Here is a 25,359-nt window from a genome sequence, read left to right as displayed (position 1 = left end):
AATAAGACAACCTTAGGTGAGGTTTTATAGTCTTGTTCTTTCAGTTTTCTGCTTAAAAACAATGGGGGTGGGTGGGTGAAAACAACACCACAATGACTTGAGGAGGTTACATCTAAATTGGATGGAGAAGTCTAAAGATGACAAGTTAGATTCCATAACTGAGTATACATACCTAGAATTTGCACAGGAAGGCAAACTTGAATAACATATCAAAGATTAACTCATTGTTTCTTTTTAATAGTGTCAGTGAGATGCATCTGTCACACACCAACCAGACCAACCAATCCATTGCCTCTGAATTCATCTTCCAGGCATTCTCTTCCATTCCTGAGATACAACATCTTCTATTCACATTCTTCCTTCTGCTCTATTTCACAATTATCCTTGGTAATGTGTCTATCATCTGGGTAATCTGCTCTGACCAGTCCCTTCACACTCCCATGTATTTCTTCTTAGGCAATCTCTCTTTTTTAGAGATCTGTTACACCACTGTGGTAGTGCCTCAAATGCTGGCCAGTGTTTTAGATGTCCACAGAACAATCCCCATTATAAATTGTGCCCTCCAGATGTTCTTCTTTACAACACTAGGCAGCACTGATTGCTTCATGTTGGCTGTTATGGCATATGACCGTTATGTGGCCATCTGTCACCCACTTCGCTACATCCTGATCATGACTTGGAAGATGTGTGCAAGGTTGGTTGTTGGCTGTCTAGTGCTTTCCTTTGTACTGTGCCTGGAACTTACTCTTATGATTTTCACCTTGCCATTTTGTGGTCACCAGCCTCAAATCAACCATTTCCTGTGTGACGTGCCTCCTGTGCTGCGATTGGCATGTGCTGACACTCATATCCATCAGAATGTGTTATACAGTGTTGGTATCATGGTGCTTGCTGTCCCCTTCCTTCTGATAAGCATTTCCTACATCTACATTGTGGCTGCCCTCCTGCGGATCCGTTCTACATTTGGTCGGCATCAGGCCTTCTCCACCTGTTCCTCCCACTTGACAGTGGTTATCCTGCAGTACGGCTGTTGCAGTCTTGTTTACTTGCGTCCAAAGTCAAGCTCTTCAGAAGAAGAGGACCGGCAACTTGCTCTCATATACACTTTCATTACTCCATTGCTGAACCCACTCATCTACAGCCTGAGGAACAAGGATGTCAAGCAGGCCCTGAAGAAAGCCATGAGGAGGACTGCTGCGTCCCAGCCAAATGAAGTCTGATTCCCACATTCTTTAAAACTCAGGCTCCAAATCGATGGTGGATGTCTGATTAGTGTGTGTAATTTATTCTTTAGAAAATTTATATGAAGTTTGATCGTCCCAACGCAAAACCTGTGCGAGAGCATCCATTGCAGCAATGGGTGTGTAGCTGCGATTGCCGGACAAAGGTGGGGGGGACAGCAGACCCCATTCAATACATCAAGATAACCAACACCATGAGTAAGCTTTAAATGTACTAAGATCAGAAACTCTTCTATCAGCCGAGCCCTTTAAATTCTACACTTTAAAAGTTAAGGGAAGGGAGGGTAGAGGGATCCCCCCCCCCTCTACTGAAGCGACTAGAAGGAGAATAAGAAAATAACTTTCTAAATAAAAATTTGGGTGAAAGAAGCAGCAGCTAACTGTATTAACTAAATAACATACTGTGGATTACAAATATACTTAAAATCTCCCTTTTATTGGATTACAATTTATTTTGCTGAAGTTTTCCTCTCACTGAAATTAAAAGAAGATTGTTTTTTACTAAAGTTTCCCATTAATGGAATTATAAGTAACTCATGGATCACTGCCTTGTCGTGGCGAGGGGGCTTGCGTAGTTCAATGAAGCTGTGGGCTATGCCGTGAAGGGCCACCCAAGACGGACAGGCCACAGCAGAGAACTCAGACCAAGCGTGATCCACCTGGAGAAGGAAATGGCAACCCACTCCAGTATTTTTGCCAAGAAAACCCCATGGACAGTATCAAAAGGCTAAAAGATATGACGCCGGAAGATGAGCCCCTCAGGTCGGAAGGTGTCCAATATGCTACTGAGGAAGAGCAGAGGACAAGTACAAGTAACCCCAGAAAGAGTGAAGCGGCTGGGCCAAAGCCGAAAGGACGCTCAGTTGTGGATGTGTCTGATGGTGAAAGGAAAGTCCGATGCTGCAAAGAACAATACTGCATAGGAACCTGGAATGTAAGATCTATGAATCAAGGTAAGCTTGACGTGGTCAAAAATGAGATGGCAAGACTGAACATCGATATCTTAGGAATCAGTGAACTAAAGTGGACAGGAATGGGCGAATTTAACTCAGAAGACCATTATATCTACTACTGTGGCCAGGAATCTCGTAGAAAAAATGGTGTGGCCTTTATAGTCAACAAGAGAGTGCAAAAGGCAGTACTGGGATACAATCTCAAAAATGACAGAATGATTTCTGTCCGATTCCAAGGCAAACCATTCAACATCACAGTAATTCAAGTGTATGCCCCAACCACTGATGCAGAAGAGGCTGAAGTGGACCGGTTCTATGAAGACCTACAACACCTCCTAGAACTAACACCAAAAAATGATGTCCTCATCATCATAGGGGACTGGAATGCTAAAGTAGGAAGTCAAAAGGTAACTGGAATAACAGACAAGTTTGGCCTTGGAAAGCAAAATGAAGCAGGGCAAAGGTTAACAGAGTTTTGTCAAGAGAACACACTGGTCATAGCGAACACCCTTTTCCAACAACCTAAGAGGCGACTCTACACATGGACATCACCAGATGGGCAACACCGAAATCAGATTGACTATATAATTTGCAGTCAAAGATGGAGAAGCTCTATCCAGTCAGTAAAAACAAGACCTGGAGCTGACTGTGGTTCAGATCATGAGCTACTCATTGCAAAATTCAGACTTAAACTGAAGAAAATCGGGAAAACCATGAGGCCATTCAGGTTTGACCTAGATCACATCCCTGATGAATATACAGTAGAGGTGAAGAATAGATTCAAGGGTCTGGATTTGATAGATAGAGTGCCTGAAGAACTATGGACAGAGGTTCGTGACATCGTACAGGAGGCAGCAATCACCACCATCCCAAAGAAAAAGAAATGTAAGAAAGCAAAGTGGCTTTCTGATGAGGCTTTACAAATAGCAGAGGAAAGAAGGAAAGCGAAAGGCAAAGGCGAAAAGGAAAGATTTACCCAACTGAACGCAGATTTCCAGAGAACAGCAAGGAGAGATAAGGAGGCCTTCCTGAATGAACAGTGCAAAGTAATAGAAGAAAACAATAGAATGGGAAGGACTAGAGATCTCTTCAAGAAAATTGGAGAAATCAAGGGAGCGTTCCATGCAAAGCTGGCCATGATAAAGGACAAAAACGGTAGGGACCTAACAGAAGCAGAAGAGATTAGGAAAAGATGGCAAGAATACACAGAAGAACTATACAAGAAAGACCTCGATGTCCTTGACAACCACGACGGTATAATCACTGACCTCGAGCCAGACATCCTGGAATGTGAAGTTAAATGGGCCTTAGAAAGCATTACTAACAACAAAGCTAGTGGAGGTGATGGTATTCCAGCTGAGCTATTCAAAGTCTTAGAAGATGATGCTGTTAAAGTTCTGCACTCCATTTGCCAGCAAATTTGGAAAACGCAACAGTGGCCACAGGATTGGAAAAGATCAGTATACATTCCAATCCCAAAGAAGGGCAATGCCAAGGAATGTTCAAACTATCGCACAATTGCACTCATATCACACGCTAGCAAGGTCATGCTCAAGATCCTACAAGCTAGGCTTCAACAGTACGTGGATAGAGAACTACCAGAAGTACAAGCTGGGTTTCGAAGAGGTAGAGGAACTAGAGATCAAATTGCCAACATTCGCTGGATTATGGAGAAAGCAAGAGAGTACCAGAAAAATATCTACTTCTGCTTCATTGACTATGCTAAAGCTTTTGACTGTGTGGATCACAACAAACTATGGCAGGTCCTTAAAGAGATGGGAGTACCAGACCACCTCACATGTCTCTTGAGAAACCTGTATAAGGGCCAAGAAGCGACAGTTAGAACCGGATATGGAACAACTGATTGGTTTAGCATAGGAAAAGGAGTACGACAAGGATGTATACTGTCACCTTGCTTATTTAATATATATGCAGAGTACATCATGCGAAATGCTGGCCTGGATGAATCACAAGCGGGAATTAAGATTGCTGGGGAAAAGATCAACAACCTCAGATATGCAGACGATACCACTCTGATGGCAGAAAGTGAAGAGGACCTCAAGAGCCTCTTGCTCAGGGTAAAAGAGGAGAGCGCAAAAGTGGGCTTGAAGCTCAACATCAAAAAAACTAAGATCATGGCATCCGGCCCCATCACTCCTTGGCAAATAGAAGGGGAAGTCGTGGAAGTAGTGACAGACTTCACGTTCCTGGGATCCCAGATCACCGCAGACTGTGACAGCAGCCATGAAATTAAAAGATTTCCTTGGGAGGAAAGTGATGGCGAACCTAAACAGCATGATAAAAAGTAGAGACATCACCCTGCCAACAAAAGTCCGCATGGTCAAAGCAATGGTATTCCCAGTAGTCATGTATGGCTGTGAGAGTTGGACTATAAGGAAGGCCGAGCGCCGAAGAATAGATTCTTTTGAACTATGGTGCTGGAGGAGACTCTTGAGAGTCCCTTGGACTGCAAGAAGAACAAATCAGTCAATCCTCAAAGAAATCAACCCTGACTGTTCCCTGGAAGGCCAGATAATGAAACTGAAGCTCAAATACTTTGGCCACCAAATGAGAAGGGAGCACTCACTGGAGAAGACCCTGATGCTGGGAAAGATTGAAGGTCAAAGAAGACGGGGACGGCAAAGGATGAGATGGTTGGACAGTGTCATCGATGCAACAAACATGAAACTGAGCAAACTTCAGAGGATAGCGGAAGACAGGAGAGCCTGGCGGGATCTAGTCCATGGGGTCGCGAAGAGTTGGACTCGACTGTGCGACTGAACAACAACAACAAAGTAACTATTTGGAACTATAAGATTACAATTATGATCTGGATTACAAATTAAGCAAGAAAGAAGAAAATAAGGTTGAAATACTAATTAAAATTGACTTTCACTTTCAATGCATCACTTCCCTGTAACATAGACAAATTTGGTAATGTAATGTATTGTCTCTGCTTCTACTGACTGTTCTGTAAACAACAGATAAGATTTGTCGCTGAAGGGAAAGCTTATGTTGATTATTATGACTATAATAATAGTGCAGTGATAACATTAGTAACAGTTTTGTAAACTTTGTGAAACTGACCGTGCTTAGATCTTTGTATGGAAAAACAATCTCAGTGAGATTGTTTGTTTAAAATATCTTAAGATAGTTGTTGTAGACATTAAAGGTTCCTGTGATGCTACCTTTAGGTATTAATTTAGTAGATTTACAGGCCTTAATTCAAGAGACAGTGACCTCAGCTGTGGCAGTGGCGTTAGAAGCAGTTATGAATCCTATACAAGAAAAAATGAACACACTTCTCCAGAAAATGGAATTGCAAATGGAAGAAGGTCAGAGACAAGAAAAGAAACTTGAAGAAACAGACTTTTAATTGGAACCAGTAAAAAAACCCCAAGACTTTAAAGAAGAAACCTTTATAAAAATGGAGCCTGACAAAACAGTCTACATATTAAAATTTCAAAATATTTTTGAATAGAATGTTCAAGATTTAAGAATAACAAAGATCCGAACAACAAAATACATGGATACAGAAAAATTAGAAGAAATCTACGAGATTGAATCTGCCTTCCTTACAACTTCAATGTTTCAAAAGCAAAAATACCTTAAAGACCATGTGGCGATGAAGATACAATTCATATGGCAGAACAGGAGACCAAGAATAAAGCTCAAAGATACATAAAAGAAAGAGCTGGACTGGTACCAACATAGAAGAAGACCTGAAATACTCCTAAAATAAGCAACAATAGACATTAAATTTAAAAACCTCAATGTTTTAAAAATTAAATATCTGAAAAAAGTATAAAGAGCTGGACTGACATTAATACTGAAGAATATGTAATAAGATAAGAAATCTATATATATAAAAGAAAGTCCCCTCACTGTAAAATCAACGCCCAGGCCAAACTGCTGAATTGGACTATAAGGAAGGCCAAGCGCCAAAGAATATATTCTTTTGAACTATGGTGCTGGAGAAGACTCTTGAGAGTCCCTTGGACTGCAAGAAGATCAAATCAGTCAATCCTAAAAGAAATCAACCCTGACTGTTCCCTGGAAGGCCAGATAATGAAACTGAAGCTCAAGTACTTTGGCCACCAAACGAGAAGGGAGCGCTCACTGGAGAAGACCCTGATGCTGGGAAAGATTGAAGGTCAAAGAAGATGGGGACAGCAAAGGATGAGATGATTAGACAGTGTCATCAATGCAACGAACATGAAATTGAGCAAACTTCAGAGGGTGGCGGAAGACAGGAAGGCCTGGCGTGATCTGGTCCATGGGGTTGCGAAGAGTCGGACTCAACTGTGCGACTGAAGAACAACAACAAAGGAGCCATTTTGATGCATGCCTCCCTCATGAACCTGAAGAAATGTCCACCACATCACCACTCCCTCACACCTTTCACCTCTTACTACCCCCAAGAAAGCTCCTGGTAACGCTACAAGGAGGAGGCAACTTAGGAATGCGGCAAAGACATTTGCACATAGTACTCCTGCAGTGCACTGAGCTGCACAGGCCAAGTACCAGCAAGATCACCCTGAGGTGCTCAGAACAACACAGTCTCCATATGAAGAAAACAATCCAGGAACACAAGTAGAGAGGCCATCACTTCTGTGGAAGGTAGCAGGAGTTGATTTAACAGACAACTGTTTCTTAAATGAACAGTTCTATGTGGCCTTCTCAAGAGTGAGCTCATCAAGCAGCCTGGTGATCCTAGCAGTCTAGGGAGAGGCCCTTCAGTAGAGGGGGGGGGGGAAGTACATATGTCTCGCTTCATTTTTTATACTACAATTGTCTCTGTTAGAATTCCTACAACAAATGTCACATTTCAAATTTCACATCATCAGTATTGAAAAGTACCGGGTTCGCCGCATGGAGGACTCAGACGACGACATGAGTTTGCACACGTTTATTTACTTAACACAAGACTAACTAAAACGGCCCTGCAAGGCCAACTATATACACACCCATCCAGCACAGCCCTAGTCCATTGGAGGGTTTGAATTTCCCGCCAAAGTGGCTATTGGTTGGGGCTGGGGGGAACTAGGATCCTATGTTCCTATTGTCCAGGGGAGCCAAGCTCCTGTCTTTGCCGCGGACCCCTAGTGGCAGTCCGCATACATAACAAATATTATAACTGGATTTACGGAATTTAAATACAGTAGTGAAGCACGGGTAGCAGGCTAGTAACCAATAAAAAAAAGAAAATTTATATGACTTTTCTTCAGACACTTGCTCAGGGTGGCTTACAACAAAATATAATAGCACCATTAAGGGCATCAGTTTGCTGTAGTTGAAGATAAGCCTAAAATGAGATAACACAACATCAGAACTGAAAAATAGATTGACTTGCTTTAGACAAAAACATTTGACTAACTTAGAGGAAATTAAGATTTATCTCAGCATACAAAGATTTTGGAATCTATATAGGAAATGCAAAAGGTGGGGCAGGGTGTGATAAAACAGGTGCAAGAGGAAAATAAGCAGATTTTAAAAACCATTGGAAGAAAACACGGAACAGATTCAAAATGCAGAATATAAGAAAGAGGTATTAAAATGTAAAAGAAAACAGCATAATTTGAAAAATAGAGGACTGAAAGAAAGCTGGAGGAGAAAATTGAGTAGCATTTCTTGGGAGATCTTTGCCTCAACACTGGGATCAGATTTTAATGAAAGTAATTGAACATGCATATAGGAAGGCACCCATTTATCCAAACTTTAAAAATCATGATAGAGACAAAAGTCCAAATTGAAGGAATGGGTATTTCATAAGAATGGCCTTTTGAAACTTCATGCAGCGGCAAGTTGCCGAACGGCCCCTCTGTTTAAGATCTTTAAAAGAGATCACTGTAGGACTGGCTATTTAGAGAAATTAACCAATCTTGACCTAAGAAGGGCATTTTACAGCCCTCAGATTCCATGCCATTCCTTCAATGGTCTGTGTTGGTCGTTTTATGGGTTTACCTCTTGCCTTAAGAATCTGCCAATGTGGTTTGGGTGAAGTGGATGATATTGAGCACTATTTACTGAGATGTTCATGGCACGAATCACTTAGGCAGAGATTTATATACCCTATTTTACCTTTGCACAATGGATTCTCAAAACAGGAGTTGGTTGTTGTTTTGCTCACTGATATGGACGTATATGTTACCAGCAGAATGTCCCTGTTTGCTTTGGCGGCAAAAAAGATAAGATTAAGGTTAGGATTCAGCGCAAGTTAGTGAAGGGATAACTTAATGTGATGTATATGGATTGTGTTTGTATTTATGCTTTGTTATGGCCAATGGCTAATACAATAAACTTGATGATGATGATGATGATGACAAGGGATCTTTCACATTACCTTACCACTTGCATTACGCGATATAAATGTGTTTTTTTCTTGTGTTCACACAATCTCGTAAACATCCCAGCACTCTCTCATACCTTCCCAGTTTTTTCCATCCAGTCCAACACTCTGTCACATAGTTCCCAAAACCCAGGTATCATCAGGAGGTCCACCAGTGGTGCCAGAACTCCAGAAGCCCTCCCATTATTGCACCCCAAGACTAATACAGAGCATCACTGCCCCAGACATAGTGTTCCACCTATGTTGTTGTTCAGTCGCACAGTCGAGTCCGACTCTTCGCGACCCCATGGACCAGATCCCGCCAGGCCCTCCTGTCTTAAGCTGTCCTCTGAAGTTTGCTCAATTTCATGTTCGTTGCATCGATGACACTGTCTAACCATCTCATCCTTTGCCGTCCCCGTCTTCTTTGACCTTCAATCTTTCCCAGCATCAGGGTCTTCTCCAGTGAGTGCTCCCTTCTCATTTGGTGGCCAAAGTATTTGAGCTTCAGTTTCATTATCTGGCCTTCCAGGGAACAGTCAGGGTTGATTTCTTTGAGGATTGACTGATTTGTTCTTCTTGCAGTCCAAGGGACTCTCAAGAGTCTTCTCCAGCACCATAGTTCAAAAGAATCTATTCTTCGGCGCTCGGCCTTCCTTATAGTCCAGCTCTCGCAGCCATACATGACTACTGGGAATACCATTGCTTTGACCATGCGGACTTTTGTTGGCAGGGTGATGTCTCTACTTTTTATCATGCTGTTTAGGTTCGCCATCGCTTTCCTCCCAAGGAGCAGGCGTCTTTTAATTTCATGGCTGCAGTCACAGTCTGCGGTGATCTGGGATCCCAGGAACGTGAAGTCTGTCACTACTTCCACGACTTCCCCTTCTATTTGCCAAGGAGTGATGGGGCCGGATGCCATGATCTTAGTTTTTTTGATGTTGAGCTTCAAGCCCACTTTTGCGCTCTCCTCTTTTACTCTGAGCAAGAGGCTCTTTAGATCCTCTTCACTTTCAGCCATTAGAGTGGTATCATCTGCATATCTGAGGTTGTTGATCTTTTCCCCAGCAATCTTAATTCCCGCTTGTGATTCATCCAGGCCAGCATTTCGCATGATGTACTCTGCATATATATTAAATAAGCAAGGTGACAGTATACATCCTTGTCGTACTCCTTTTCCTATGCTGAACCAATCAGTTGTTCCGTATCCGGTTCTAACTGTCGCTTCTTGGCCCTTATACAGGTTTCTCAAGAGACATGTGAGGTGGTCTGGTACTCCCATCTCTTTAAGGACCTGCCATAGTTTGTTGTGATCCACACAGTCAAAGGCTTTAGCATAGTCAATGAAGCAGAAGTAGATATTTTTCTGGTACTCTCTTGCTTTCTCCATAATCCAGCGAATGTTGGCAATATGATCTCTCGTTCCTCTACCTCTTCGAAACCCAGCTTGTACTTCTGGTAGTTCTCTATCCACGTACTGTTGAAGCCTAGCTTGTAGGATCTTGAGCATGACCTTGCTAGCGTGTGATATGAGTGCAATTGTGCGATAGTTTGAACATTCCTTGGCATTGCCCTTCTTTGGGATTGGAATGTATACTGATCTTTTCCAATCCTGTGGCCACTGTTGCGTTTTCCAAATTTGCTGGCAAATGGAGTGCAGAACTTTAACAGCATCATCTTCTAAGACTTTGAATAGCTCAGCTGGAATACCATCACCTCCACTAGCTTTGTTGTTAGTAATGCTTTCTAAGGCCCATTTAACTTCACATTCCAGGATGTCTGGCTCAAGGTCAGTGATTATACCGTCGTGTTTGTCAAGGACATTGAGGTCTTTCTTGTATAGTTCTTCTGTGTATTCTTGCCATCTTTTCCTAATCTCTTCTGCTTCTGTTAGGTCCCTACCGTTTTTGTCCTTTATCATGGCCAGCTTTGCATGGAACGCTCCCTTGATTTCTCCAATTTTCTTGAAGAGATCTCTAGTCCTTCCCATTCTATTGTTTTCTTCTATTACTTTGCACTGTTCATTCAGGAAGGCCTCCTTATCTCTCCTTGCTGTTCTCTGGAAATCTGCGTTCAGTTGGGTAAATCTTTCCTTTTCGCCTTTGCCTTTCGCTTTCCTTCTTTCCTCTGCTATTTGTAAAGCCTCATCAGAAAGCCATTTTGCTTTCTTGCATTTCTTTTTCTTTGGTATGGTGGTGATTGCTGCCTCCTGTACGATGTCACGAACCTCTGTCCATAGTTCTTCAGGCACTCTATCTATCAAATCCAGACCCTTGAATCTATTCTTCACCTCTACTGTATATTCATCAGGGATGCGATCTAGGTCAAACCTGAATGGCCTCGTGGTTTTCCCAATTTTCTTCAGTTTAAGTCTGAATTTTGCAATGAGTAGCTCATGATCTGAACCACAGTCAGCTCCAGGTCTTGTTTTTACTGACTGGATAGAGCTTCTCCATCTTTGACTGCAAATTATATAGTCAATCTGATTTCGGTGTTGCCCATCTGGTGATGTCCATGTGTAGAGTCGCCTCTTAGGTTGTTGGAAAAGGGTGTTCGCTATGACCAGTGTGTTCTCTTGACAAAACTCTGTTAACCTTTGCCCTGCTTCATTTTGCTTTCCAAGGCCAAACTTGTCTGTTATTCCAGTTACCTTTTGACTTCCTACTTTAGCATTCCAGTCCCCTATGATGATGAGGACATCATTTTTTGGTGTTAGTTCTAGGAGGTGTTGTAGGTCTTCATAGAACCGGTCCACTTCAGCCTCTTCTGCATCAGTGGTTGGGGCATAGACTTGGATTACTGTGATGTTGAATGGTTTGCCTTGGAATCGGACAGAAATCATTCTGTCATTTTTGAGATTGTATCCCAGTACTGCCTTTTGCACTCTCTTGTTGACTATAAAGGCCACACCATTTTTTCTACGAGATTCCTGGCCACAGTAGTAGATATAATGGTCTTCTGAGTTAAATTCGCCCATTCCTGTCCACTTTAGTTCACTGATTCCTAGGATATCGATGTTCAGTCTTGCCATCTCATTTTTGACCACATCAAGCTTACCTTGATTCATAGATCTTACATTCCAGGTTCCTATGCAGTATTGTTCTTTGCAGCATCGGACTTTCCTTTCACCATCAGACACATCCACAACTGAGCATCCTTTCGGCTTTGGCCCAGCCGCTTCACTCTTTCTGGGGTTACTTGTACTTGCCCTCTGCTCTTCCCCAGTAGCATATTGGAAACCTTCCGACCTGAGGGGCTCATCTTCCGGCATCATATCTTTTAGCCTTTTGATACTGTCCATGGGGTTTTCTTGGCAAAGATACTGGAGTGGGTTGCCATTTCCTTCTCCAGGGGGATCACTCTTGGTCTGAGTTCTCTGCTGTGGCCTGTCCATCTTGGGTGGCCCTTCACGGCATAGCCCACAGCTTCATTGAACTACACAAGCCCCCTCGCCACGACAAGGCAGTGATCCATGAGGGGGGTTCCACCTATACTTTGTGGCTAATATGGGCCTCTGCTCCATATGTTTATCCAGTCCCCTTTTGAAGCCGTCCATGCTTGTAGCTGCCACCACTTCCTCTGGCAGTGAATTCCACATGTTAATTACTCTTTCGGTGAAGAAGTACTTCCTTTTATCTGTTCTAAACCTACTGCTCATCAAATTCATTGAGTGCCCATGAGTTCTTGTATTGTGAGAAAGGGAGAAAAGGTGGAGGGGTCCACCCATTCCCCAACTTACCAGGGGAGCATTTGTTTGCTCTGTGATACCAAAGCCTATAGTGAAAATAAATTATCTTCTGTGCTCCTGCTACTGTGCTTTACACAAGAGAAAATGGGGTTAATCTCATGTAAAGAAGGCAGAGCGAACACTCAAACTCTTCAATGCATGTGCAAAAACACACACACAAAACCAACCCATAATAGATGGAACTCAGGAGGGGAAGTCTGAACAGATCCCACTGATAGTGCGATCTTCTGAAGTGGCACAACATGCCAAAACACAGAAGGGGCTGCAGTCTGGGGGGGGGGAGTTATCTTTCAAAGTGTTTATTTGAAGAATCAGCTGCTGAAAGCGGTAAAAAACCAGGGCAGGATAACAAATGAAAATCTAGAGATATAATTCCTTGTAGGCCTGCCAAGTTCATTGCTACTAAGGAGGTGTGAATCAAAAATTTTAAGCAATGAGCTTCACTCACAAGACATCAGGTACAGATGGGGAATTTCATTAAATTAATGACCCAGGAAGAAGAGAAGTGGAGAGTTGTAAGAACTAGAGAGGAGCCTGAGGGGTTTTGAAGTAAATTAATCCACAGGAATTGGAAACTTTTAATTAAAGGATGTGATCGCAATTTATGAAGCTAAGAATGCTGGAAACATTTATCGAGTAAACCTTCATGAAGCAGCCTTTCTAACAGAGTTACCTTTGGATTCAAATGAATTAAATAGCTGTATTGAGAGTTCAAGGGTCCATGCAGGATAGGCTTATCTGATAAGTTTGAGTAGAGACTCAGTCTCCCCTCCCTTTTTTAATGTATTATTTTGTTTTTTAAATGATGATAATAAAATTTCCTTTGATTGGTGTACGTCTGGGAGTAATAGGGGAAATAATAATGACTACATTTAATATCTTGTAACGTCAATGGGTTGAATAATCCCCTGAAGAGAAAGCTTGTTTCTAAAGAGATAAATAAGAAGAATGATAATATCATTGCATTGCAAGATACTCATATGAGGAAAGACCAACTCAAATTTGTAAAAGCACTGAGCATAGAAGTATATGAACTTTCGGAGACAAAAAGAGGCCATTTTGTTATTTCTAAATGTAAGTTTCAGCTGAATGAATGTAGGAAAGATAAGACTGGGTTTTTACTGATGGTTGTTGGGAGAGAGATGGGAACAGCAATCCTGTGCTGCACCTACACTGCAGTGGCCAGCTGCAGCACAACTGCAGGGCTGCTAGTCGTCTCCTCAAGGGGAAAAGTTACACAGCGGCTGGCTGTAAAAACAGGGTGCTTTGTTTCTTACCTTAGTGCTACCATGGTAGCATCCATAGCAACTGTGTCACCGTCTTCCATGGGAGTGTTGTTGCTAGGTGTGGGTGGAATGATAGGGCAAGCAGGACCAATCAGGGGTCATGTAACCAGGGGGCCGAGCCAAGCATCTGCCTCAGGCAGGGGGAAGAGAGGGGTGTGACAGAGGAGCCTTGCTCATTGTCAGCAGCAGCACCATTTAAAGGGACTGGCTCCCATTAGAAGTCTCAGGCATCTGACAGGGGGAAGGGGTGCGAGATCCATCTGCCCAACAGGCACCCTTAGCTGTCTCACTGCACACACAGAGAGCAAAGGGCACCTGAGAGCCAGACAGGACAGGGGGGTCCATCATCACAACACTGTGGATTTGTGGCTGCCCTCAGCTCACCAGCGGCCACGCCATGCAGCAAGCCGCTGGCACTGCCTAGGGCAGTGGTGGCGAACCTATGGCATGCATGCCAGAGGGGGCACTCAGAGCCCTCTCTGTGGGCACGTGCACCATCGCCCCAGCTTCTTGAAGGCACAGTGCCACAGCGAAGGTTGGCCGAGGCCCACAGTGCCCACCAGCCAGGACACCTGCTGCTGCTGGTGGTGTATCCAAGGAAGCATGCACAGAAGCGTGTTTTGACTCCCCCCCCCACACCCTTCCCATGGACCAAGTGGCACGTTGCGCCTCTAGAACCCCATAAAGGGCTACAGACTACAGACTATAAAAGCGAACCCTGCTGGATCAGGATCAGGCCCACTAATCCGGAGTCCCATTCCTAACCACGTCCACCATCAGATGCCTCCTGGAGCCTCCCGAATCGGACCCAGAGGCAACCATCCCCACCTGAGGTTTGTCTCAAGATCTGCTGCACTCAAAGGTACACTGTTTCTGACTGTGGAGGTTCCATGAAACCATCCTGGAAAAAGAGTGGAGGGCAGCCCCATTTGCCTCCAGGCGTTTGCCCCTTTGGAAGCCATCAGCCAATGGGCGCAATCTTGTGGCAGGGAGTCCTACATGTCAAATAAATCTGCACTCGGCGAATAAGCTGTGCCCCCCATCCCTTCTGCTTGCCACTGATCTCTGCCAGTAGATTTCATCGAGTCGCCCCCAAGATCGAGCATGCTTCATAGAGTACGCAACCAAGGAGCAAGCGGCTTGGATCCCTCTTGGGGTTGTCTGAAATCCACTCCAATGACTGAGTCCCCCTGGACAATGGAAGAGGGTCTCCTCGGGAGACTCCTTTTAGGGCCGGCAGTGCTCAAGGATGGACAGAAAGGCACCTGGGTCAAGAGACCACCACCAGGGGAGTGAACCATCCCCACCAACTGAAGGCTACGAAGAGGACCCATTTCCCCCCTTTCTTTCCAACACGGGGATTGGAGCGGGGTCTCGAATCCCCCCAAACACTGCTCTGGGAGGGAACCCTCCTCTCTGTCCGGGAGCCAGGGGGGATTTCTCTACACCAACCCAGCAAAGTGAATGGGGTGGAGGTAGGAAACTTAGGACTTCCCCCTCTCCTCGGCTGAGACACTCCAGATGTGGCTTCCCCCCACCTTCAACCATTGGAGGACCCCCCCAGTCCCCATCCCAGGGAAACTGGCCACTTACCCGGCTCCTGCACTGGTTCTGCGCTCTGCCAGCCCCGTCTGCCTTCAGCGGTGGTGGGGGAGGGAGGGAAGGAGGGGGAGAGGAAAGAGGAGTGGGGGTGGGGAGATGCCAAGGGGTGGGGGCTTCTGCCTGCTATTGTCTATGGCTGGCGTGGAGGGTGTGTGTCATAGTTATGAACTACCAATAAACAGAATACTTCTTATGAAGTGCTGTGTGGCGTGATCTATCAAACCCTGACAGATTGTCAGGAATCAACTTCCCCTTGATCCGTATTTCTCCTAACCGAGATGAGCGAAGATGAGGAAGCAACGGTCCTGGTGACAACCGAGGAGACTGTGCCGACAACTACAGCCTCCCCCACTATGGTGCTGAGCACCCTACCCCAGGATGTGGCTGATGAGTCGGACGTCTTCCCACTGGGGCCAGTGGGGGGAATGAGGCCGCAGGTGACCACGACACTCTGTGGCTCTTGATGGGGCAAGTTTAAGGTGGACACCCAGGAGACGTGGATGCTTACTCCGGGGCCGCACAGAGGGAGCCACTACAAGGGCTGCGGCTCCGAGAGGAGGGAGGGCCAGTGCGTCGTGGGCTGGGTGAAGAGTGTCGGTTCTCAGCTTTAGCTACCTTTAGCTCCAAGCTTTATCCCGCGTGGGGGAGGGTGCCTAATTGGCCAGTGCTATGGGGGGTGTGCATACGAATACCCTATATCCTATTATGCCCATGGGGCCGCCGCCATTCTTAACAGTGCTTATGTTACTGCATCTATAGCTCTGCAATAAAAGTATTACTGTTCCTGAATGCGTGTACTTAGTTGTTGGCTGTGGGTTCTGACACATGGTCACAGGCGGGCCAGATGAGGGGAAGAATCTGGCCCCTTGCTGAAGCTCTGGGCAAAGAAGCCCATGCCCGGCACAGCCCATCCCACCCACTCTGTCATCCATGTGGGCAGCGATCAAGTGGGAGCCACTGGAGAGCTGCCATGAGTGGCAGGAAGGGGCAGCAATGGATGGAAGGGCTGTCAGTGTCTGTCATGGTGGCTGCTGAGCACTTGAAGGAGCTGCTTGAGGTGCATTAAAAGACTGCTGGGGGACTTCTCAGAGTATTTACGAGCCCTCCCAGCACCCTCTTGTCCTCCAGCAGGGGTGGCACGGTGGTTGGTGCGGGGATGCCCTAGGCCAGTGATGGCGAACCTTTTAGAGACCGAGTGCCCGAACTGCAACCCAAAACCCACTTATTTATCGCAAAGGGCCAATACGGCAATTTAACCTGAATACTGAGGTTTTAGGAGCTACAGTGGCTCAAGTGGTTAAGACGCTGAACTGCAGGCTGTGGAAGGTCGGTAGTTCAGCAGTTTGAGACCCAGGGGTGCCGCATGACGGAGTGAGCTCCCGTCTCTAGTTCCAGCTCCTGCCAACCTAGCAGTTTGAAAGCAAGAAAGCAAGAAATTGCAAGTAGATAAATAGGTACCACTTCAGTGGGAAGGTAACAGCATTCCATGTGCCTTGGTGTTTAGTCATGTTAGCCACATGACCACGGAAACGTCTTCGGACAGCGCTGGGTCTTCGGCTTTGAAACGGAGATGAGCACCGTAACCCTAGAGTCGGATTCGACTGGCTTTCGAGCAAGGGAACCTTTATATTTACTGAGGTTTTAGTTCAGAAAAACAACTCATACATTAACATCTTTTATCTTAAAAGAAAAACACAACAACAGAGCTTTCAATGATACAATCAACTTTTTATTGAAAGGTAAAAGTTTGCATTTGGCATGCTTTTGAACAATTAATGTGATTTCTGCTGTTGTATGCATGCTGATAATTCGTCTAACCTTGGCTCATACTTTGTAAGTTTGAGAGCAACACATGTAGCACTCAGGTCCCTAAACGTCTTGGCAGCCATCTTGGGGAGGGGGGCTCCTTTTAGCAGAAGTGAGGCCCCCCCAGGTATCAGGGGTGGGGGGTCGTCCTTGCAAGTCCAGCTCAACAGTCTCATCATTGATCTTACGCAACACCTGCAAAGGCCCAATGAACTTCCCCCCCCCCAATTTACGAGCAGGGTGAAGAGCCAGGGAAGGTGGAGTAGTCCAGGGAAGGGAAGGGAAGGAATTCAGCTGGGATATGCCACCCTCCACAGCTGCCCATTTTCTCCAGAGGGGAACTGAACTTTGACCAGTTGTAATTCCAGGAGAATTTCAGGCCCTAATCGGAATTGGGCAACCCCAATTCAATCCCATGTCTTTAACAGTAGAGTAGAAATGAGAAGGCTATAAAGTAACATTGATCAAAGTGTATCATATCCATCCTTCGAGAGCTTAGGGCAGCTGTGGCAGAACAGGCCTGCTCCAGCCTGCAGGCCCTGTTCCCCCCTGCCCTCCAAGGTTTTCCCAACACTTGAAGAGGTTTTTTCCTCTCTCTCAGGTAACCTGCCACCAACATCTGACCTTTGTAAGAATTGCTTACTGGGAGGGTCAGGACTACCAGCTTCTCTTCCAAGTTCTGAGGCCTTGCCCCTGTGTCTCCCACTGCCCAGTGCTTGGTCACCACAGGGACCATTTACTGCCTGGTGCACCCCTGGAGGAATAGCCACTTGCCAACTGACTGCCTTCCCCCTGGCACTCCTTTTAAAATAATGTGTCCAAGACAGTGGAGGTTTATGTGGTACAGAGAACCACTACCAGCATTAAAAGTTATGAAGTATTTATTGAAGAAAATGTTCACAAGCACACTTTTAGCACAGCACCAGACTGAGCAAGGGATTCAAAATAAATGAATAAAATGCATTCCTCTGTCCCCCTCTCTATACATGCCCTATCTGATGTTAAAATCAGAGTACTATTACCTTGCAGGTTAATGGCTGCCTCCTCCAGACCTCCTCAGTCAAGAGTTTTGTTTGCTCTGATGGACTCAGCACAAAAGAGGGCTTCTTTCTTGCTCCCCTGAGTTTTATCACTTCTCTTTTCCCCACCCATTGGCCAGGTCAGGCCAGGTCAGAGAAGCTTTTCCTGAACATAATTTCCTTCCTGAAATTTCTCTAGTATTTAATACCTCAAAATCTCTGTTCCCTGCTTGAAGGGGGGGCACTTGACCATCCCATTGTCTAGATCTATTAGTATTTTTTGAAGGTAGGCTGAAGTAAGTCTGGAAAGCAATTGAACTGACTTCCTCCTTACCTGCCTGTTCTCTGCCCAGAGACGGGGGGAAAAACTTTTAATACTCGGGGTAAAGGTTTTGCTCATCTCAGACCTCCAAAGAAACTATTCATTTCTTCACAGCAGCTTACATGAGGTGTTTGTCGGTGGCCCAGGTGGGGCAGAATGAGCTGCAATTACATCCTCATGGGCCGCCCGTGGGGCCACCAGCAGGTTCACCGGCAGGGCCGCTGGCACAGGTATCTGTCCCTGCCCAAGTACCAGTACCGGCACCCATTCCAGTGCTGCTCCATCAGCACCTGCACCAATCCCGCCAGAGCTCGAGCACCCAAAGAAGCTTTTCGAGGCAACGTTCAATGGAACCTCAGGGAAGCTAGCATTCTTCATGGTGCAGGTGCAGAAGTTTGTGCAGTACTGGGGCCATCTCTTCCCTTCAGAAGAGTGGATGGTCGACTACATTGCCTCAAAGCTGAGGGAGGAGGTGGTCGACTGGTACGTGAGCCTGCATCATGTCCAAGGTCCAGAGTTGCACAAAGTAGAGGCATTCATGTGGGCACTGCGGCTGCAGTACAAGGACCAGATGGAGGAGGAGAGAGTCCGAAAACACCTGCGTACCCTGAGGCAAGGGAAGAGGTCAGTACAAGAGTACATGGAGGAATTAAAAAGGTATGTGGCCAAGATCCAAGGATGGCCCGATGGGGTACTGGCTGAACAGTACCACCTGGGGCTACACCCTGAGATCTGGGAGACGATCCTCCGCAGCACCCACCTGGTCTCCCTGCTTGTGTGGATGTGAGAAGCAGCAGATGCTGAGGCCCGGATCCAGATTATCAAGATCGACAATACAGTCAGCCACCTGAACACCGGTACCCCAGTGATGAAAGGCAAGGTGTCCAGACCCCGGGAGAGGATGAGAGAACAACACCTGTGCCAGAGGCTTTGCCTCAGATGTGAGGAAGCTGGCCATTATGCTGCATCTTGCAAAGGGGGGGCTCCCCTTCTGACCAGGCGAAAGGAGACCAAGAGGAAGTGCCAAAGAAGAGCTCCCCAAAGCCAAAGTTCCAGAGGGCTCTGCAGTTCGCGGTCAAAGAGGGCAAACCCACCTCCAGCAGTGAGGAGGAGAACGAGCTGGCAGGAAATGGCCAGGGCCTTTTGTGAAAGGCGCAAAGCAACAGGTCTGAGAGCAACCGGTGCCGCGTACAGTGAGCAACTCCCCTCCCCTCTTTTTCATGACTGTGACTCTGTTAAACCCTGAGTTGGGGACCCATGTGAGGGTGAGGGCTCTGATTGACTCGGGGTCTGCTAGAGACTTAATCAGCCCTTCGCTAGTGATGGGGTTGGGGACTCGACCATGAAAGAGCCATGTAAATTCCAGACAGTTCCACTGTGGATGGGTGCAGGGAGCCACTGAACACCGAACGTTTGTGATGACCCTGACAACCCGATTCCCATTGGTCTTGGGGAGTCCCTGGCTACATTCATTGCTCCTAAGTGTAAGAGTCATGGCTAGGACCCTGGATGGGGCCAGTCACCCCTCTGATGATCCATTGCAAGCCTGCTTGGCACAGGAGGAGCTAGCGGTCATCCCCCCCGCATATTGGGACTTGGCTCGGGTGTTCGAGGAGGAAGAGGCAGATGAGCTCCCCCCCCCCATCGGAACTCAGACTGTGCTATAGAACTGCTCCTGGGCCATAAGTTACCAAAAGGAAAGTTATATCCCATGAGCCCCAGTGAGAAGGCAGAACTGAGGAAATTCATTTATAAAAACCTGGCTCAAGGCTTTATTCGACCCGCCTCCTCCTCTTTTGCCACACCTGTCCTCTTCTGGAAGAAGAAGGATGGGGGCTTGCAGTTATGCACAGATTATAGGGGGTTGAATGCAGTGTCAGCTACCAATGCCTACCCTCTGCCGCTGATCAAGGACCTACTGGTGGAGGCGGCCAAGGGGAAGATCTTTACCAAACTTGATCTGCGGGATGCGTATTTTCGAGTGCGCATCAAGGAGGGGGATGAGTATAAGACTGTGTTTAACACTCCACTGGGTCAGTTTGAATATCTGGTCATGCCGTTTGGGCTCCAAGGGGCCCCTGGCATATTCATGAACATGATCAATGAAGTGTTGCACGAGCACTTATTCAGGGGGGGGCTTCTTTATCTTGATGACATTTTACTGTACTCCCCCACCAAGGAGTCTCATGTGCAGTTGGTAAGAGAGGTGCTCCAGACTCTGTACAAGCACATAAGCTGTTTGTGAAACTCTCCAAGTGTGAATTTAATCAGACTGAGGTAGACTTCCTAGGCTACCACATCTCCCCTCGAGCGGGACGTGCTGGGGTGGGAAGCGCCCTGCACCCACCACCAGCTCCAATCCGTTTTAAGATTTGAAAACTTTTATAGAAATTTCATTTCAAACTTCGCCCAAATCAGCCTGCCCCTTACAGATCTGTTAAAAACCAAAGGGAAGGGGCCGGAAAAGCACCTGACCTGGGGCACAGCTGGACTGGACTCCTGAGTGTCAGGAGGCATTCGATAAGCTTAAGAGTTTGTTCACCTCTGAACCGGTGTTGGCCCATCCCGATGAAAATAAGAAATTTGTGGTCCAGGTCAGGTCAATGCATCGGATGTGGCCATGGGCAGGGCGATCTTGCACCGGGGGGGATGGCAAGCTTGGCATACGTGTGCTGCAAGTTCACCACAACTGAATGCAATTGGGCGGTATGGGACAAGGAAGCGGAGGCTATCAAGCTCGCCCCCTCCACTTGGAGGCACTGGTTGGAGGGGACTAGGGTCCCATTTGGGGTTTGGACTGATCATAAAAATTTGGAAGTGCTGCGTGCCCCCCGGAACCTGAACGCAAGCAATTGTGGTGGGCAGACTTTTTCTCAAAGTTCCAATTCACCTTGCACCATTTCCCAGGCAAAGCTAACTCCCTTGCTGATGAACTCTCATGCCTCCCCCAACGCGACAGCCAGAGGGAGGAGGTGGTGGACTCGATGTTCACGCCTGCCCAGCTGGGGGGGCAGTGCTCACTCACAGCCAAAGGCTGAAAGGGAGGGGGAAGCATCCGGCTGGGAACGGAAATTCACCTCTGCTTTCTCTGATGAGGACTGTCAGGCGGAAGAAGCCAATGTGTCCCTGGTGCAAAAGGACAATAGTTGTTGGTATAAGGGGTCCCGGTTGTTTGTTCCTCTCTCCCTATGGGGAAAGATCATGCACATGCTGCACGGATCGAAACTGGCTGGCCATTGTGGATACCTGAAAATGTTCCACCTTCTACAGCACCAGTTCTGGTGGCCAGGCATGAGGAAGGATGTGTGTCTGTTCGTGCAGTCCTGTCAAACTTGTATCATGTGTAAGCCCTGGCTGGGGAAACCGCCTGGTCTACTTCAACTGCTGCCCACCCCGGGTCGGCCCTGGGAAGTGATCTCAATGGACTTTATCACACACTTGCCCCCTAGCAAAGGGAAAATGGTCATGTGGGTGGTGGTAGACCTGTTCTCGAAACAGGCCCACTTCATACTGTTTCGACAACTACCTACTGCCAAGGGGCTGGCTAAACTGTTTATGCATCACATTGTAAAACTGCATTCTCTGCCAGCTAAGATAATTTCTGACAGGGGGGTGCAATTTGTGGCTAAATTCTGGAAAGGCCTCATGGACTTGTTGGGGGTGGAGCAGGGGCTCAGTAGTGCCTACCACCCTGAGACTGACGGGCAAACAGAGAGGGCGAATCAAATCCTGGAAAAGTTTTTGTGATGCTTCACCCACTACAGGCAGGATGATTGGGTTCCCTTATGCAGAATATTGCTATAATTGGATTCCCTTATGCGGAATATTGCTATAACAACTCTGTGCATTCCTCAACTAGGTTGTCTCCTTTCAAAGCTGTGTTTGGGTATGAGGGGAGTCTGTTGGCTCTCCTCAAGGACGCCATGGAGCCCCTGAGGGCGAGGTGCAGTCTTGGTGGAAAACCCTTCAGGACACTTGGCCTGTCATTCAAAAAACTTTAGACCGGGCTAAGGCTGCCTACAAGTCCCAGGTCGACAGGAAGCGATCGATGGGGTGGGACTTGAGCGCGGGGGACACTGTTTATCTATCCACTAAGAACATGCATGATTTGCAACTGAGCCGGAAATTGGCGTGGAAATATGTGGGGCCGTTCAAGGTTTTGCACAAACTGAATGTCACCATTGAACTTGACCTACCAAAGAATTTGAGACATTTACACCCCGTTTTCCACCATAGCCTGTTGAAGAGAGATGCAGGCCTGAATGTATGGGGGAGCCCCCCGCACCCCGTCCCCCCCCCCCCCCGTGATGGTTTCCCAGATTTTGGACTCGAAGCTTAAACGGGGAGGTGTTTTATCTGGTGGAATGGGCAGATTTTGGGCCGGCTCACAGGGAATGGGTGGAGGCTACTCATGTCAATGCTCCTAAGCTTCTCCATGCTTTTCATCGGTTGTTCCCGCTCAAGCTGGGAGGGCCTTGGGGGGGGGCAGAATGTTGGCTGATGCCGCCATGGGACGGATTGTGTTCTCCCCACTCACCTCCAGGTTCCCCCTTCTTCTCACTGCCCCCCTCCTTCTGGTATGCACTCCTAGCTCATCCTGTTATCTCTCCTGTGGCCTTGGAGCTGTGCTCAGCCGCACCACTTTTTCCCGTTGGGAGCCGAGCCATTTTCCTTGAGCACGCTTGCTCGCCCTGCTCATTGGCCTGGGCCCTTGGGGGGGACTTGTATGAACTGAGTATAATTATCTGTCTTCCCGCCTTAACTCCATTCCTGACACAAGGTGTGTCATATGATGACCAAAGTGCTTTCTCAATAAACTGCACCTTTCTTACGGACTGTTGTTGAGCGTGATTGACTTGGGACTGACCGTGTTCTCTCTTCTTCCTCACAAAAATCCTGTGAGGGGTTTAAGCTGAGAGATAATGACTTGCCAAGGCTATTCAATGAGACTGAAGATTCAGGGCTAAACTAGATATAATGCAGGTAGCCTGTGGCTAGATTCTAAGTGTGTGGACATGAATCTATATTTACTGAAATGTAGTCATAAAAGGGTGCAGGGTTTTTTTCAGAGCAGCATGGGGGAGCATAATTTTTTCTCCACAGGGCATTTTTCAAATCCAAACTGCCATCCTTGTGCTGCTTTTCCGCTAGGGAGGGGGACAACAAAAGACGTATATTCTACCACATCAAGTCTAGCTTGGCTTTGTGCAGGAATTAGAGCTATGGTTTCCAACAAAACAACAAAATTCTAGCAGTTACATCGTAGTGTATAGCAATGTTCCCCCTAAACTGTGGAGTCTTGTGAGCAAAAATTATACTCTGTGAGCTACTGGCATTAAAGTTGTGAGCGAGCGATCTGGCTACTGCATAAATCAGTTTGCTCTGGAGCCTGCCTTCCTGAGCTGAGACGAAAATGTGTAAAAAACTGTGAACTAGCTCACACTAACTCAGCTTAGAGGGAACACTGGTGTATAGTGCTGCTATGAGCCTCAGTACAATTCTGAAGAGTGTATCCCCACCACACCCTTGCATAAGCAAGAAGGTTAGTACAAGTGCTTCCAAGCTACATGACAGTGTATCCTGGAAATAAAATATTATTATGCAGATTCCCAGGATAAAAATTGATTTGGATGTCTGAGATGTGGTTGTCTGAGCTGTGTTTTTTTTAATCATACTGCAAACTGCTTGGTCTTAGCAATAAGCCTATATAAGGCACGCTTCACTTCTGTATTTCTCAGGCTATAGATTAGGGGGTTGAGCACAGGGGTGACTATTGCATAAAACACAGAGACTACCTTGTTGAAGTTCACTGATGAGGTAACTTTAGTGCGGACATACATGAAGAAAAGTGTCCCATAGAAGACAGACACCACAGTGAGGTGGGCAGTACAGGTGGAAAAGGCACGGCCACGCCCTGCCGAGGAGTCAATCTTCAGCACTGCAGAGATAATGTAGGCATATGACACTACTATGATAAAGGAGGAAATCAGAAGCACCGCCAGGGAGACCAGGAAATCCACCATCTCTTTCAGTGAAATGTCAGTGCAGGAGAGAACAAGGAGCGGGGAAGCATCACAGAAGAAGTGGTCTACCACATTAGGGCCACAAAAAGTCAGCTGTGACATATAGTAAACAGGCAGCGCAGGGGTGAGGAGCCCCGCCAGCCACGAGCCACCAGTCAGCAGCAGACAAGTGTCACGGCCTACCATGGCTTGGTAATGCAGTGGCACACAGATAGCCACATAGCGGTCATAGGCCATGGCAGCTAGAAGGAAGCACTCAGTGCTGCCCAGGAAGGTGAAGAGGTAGAGCTGGGTCAAGCAGGCAAAGTAAGAAATTGTCCTACCACTTGGGGATCCAAAGCCAGCCAGCATTTTGGGAACAGTGAGAGAGGTATAACAGATGTCCAAGCATGAAAGGTGAATGAGGAAGAAATACATGGGTGTGTGCAGGCGCTTCTCCAGTGCCACAACTAGGATCAGGATACCATTCTCCATCAGAGTCAGCAAATACATGACCAGGAAGAAGCAAAAAACAGGAAAATGTCCCTCGTGGATGCCTGTGAAACCCACCATAACAAATTCTGTTACCAGAGTCCAGTTGTCAGGAGGAGGCCGCATCTAGAAAATCAACACAGGATTGTTAAAATATTTGCTCATGGCCAGAACAGAAAAGGGATTGCAAACACTCACATGCTTGAAGTTTCATTTAAAAAATTTAAATATGTAATTCTGAATGAATAACTTGCTTATTTTCCCCAAACCCTTCTCTAGTTTTTCTGAACCCACTTCCCACAAAAAAGTACCCAAAACAACATACCAGAAGAGTCACTGTTACATAGTAGGTGCTACTACAGGGAAACATGGGTTCAAATTCCAGCTCACCTATGAAGCTCAGTAGGTGACCTTGAGGCAGTTGCTCTCTCAGTCTAATGCACATAAATTCTTCTGCTTAACCATGGCTCCCCCCCCCCAAATAAGGTAAAGGTAAAGGTTCCCTTGCTCGAAAGCCAGTCGAATCTGACTCTAGGGTTGCGGTGCTCATCTCCGTTTCC

General features: G+C 46.6%; 2 protein-coding genes across 2 annotated transcripts; one reads left to right on the top strand and one right to left on the bottom strand.

The window, feature by feature from the left end:
• Positions 1-251: 251 nt before the first annotated feature.
• LOC107108964 (olfactory receptor 10Q1-like) lies at positions 252-1,220 on the top strand. Its single transcript, XM_015409524.1, has one exon. The coding sequence runs from the start codon at positions 252-254 to the stop codon at positions 1,218-1,220; it is 969 nt and encodes a 322-aa protein (XP_015265010.1).
• A 22,754-nt stretch (positions 1,221-23,974) lies between these two features.
• LOC107108963 (olfactory receptor 6Q1-like) lies at positions 23,975-24,925 on the bottom strand. The gene has a single exon (XM_015409523.1). It carries the CDS (start codon positions 24,923-24,925, stop codon positions 23,975-23,977), a length of 951 nt encoding a protein of 316 aa, XP_015265009.1.
• Between the last annotated feature and the right edge of the window lie 434 nt (positions 24,926-25,359).

Source organism: Gekko japonicus, unplaced genomic scaffold (genome assembly GCF_001447785.1).
Source record: "Gekko japonicus isolate JY-2015 unplaced genomic scaffold, Gekko_japonicus_V1.1 scaffold1169, whole genome shotgun sequence".
NCBI classification, from domain to species: Eukaryota; Metazoa; Chordata; class Lepidosauria; order Squamata; family Gekkonidae; genus Gekko; species Gekko japonicus.
This window is presented reverse-complemented; position numbering and strand designations above follow the sequence as displayed.

What these genes read in the sequence shown, in the direction of transcription:
- LOC107108964 (XM_015409524.1), top strand. Translation starts at nt 252, where the DNA reads ATGCATCTGTCACACACCAACCAGACCAACCAATCCATTGCCTCTGAA.
- LOC107108963 (XM_015409523.1), bottom strand. Translation starts at nt 24,925, where the DNA reads ATGCGGCCTCCTCCTGACAACTGGACTCTGGTAACAGAATTTGTTATG.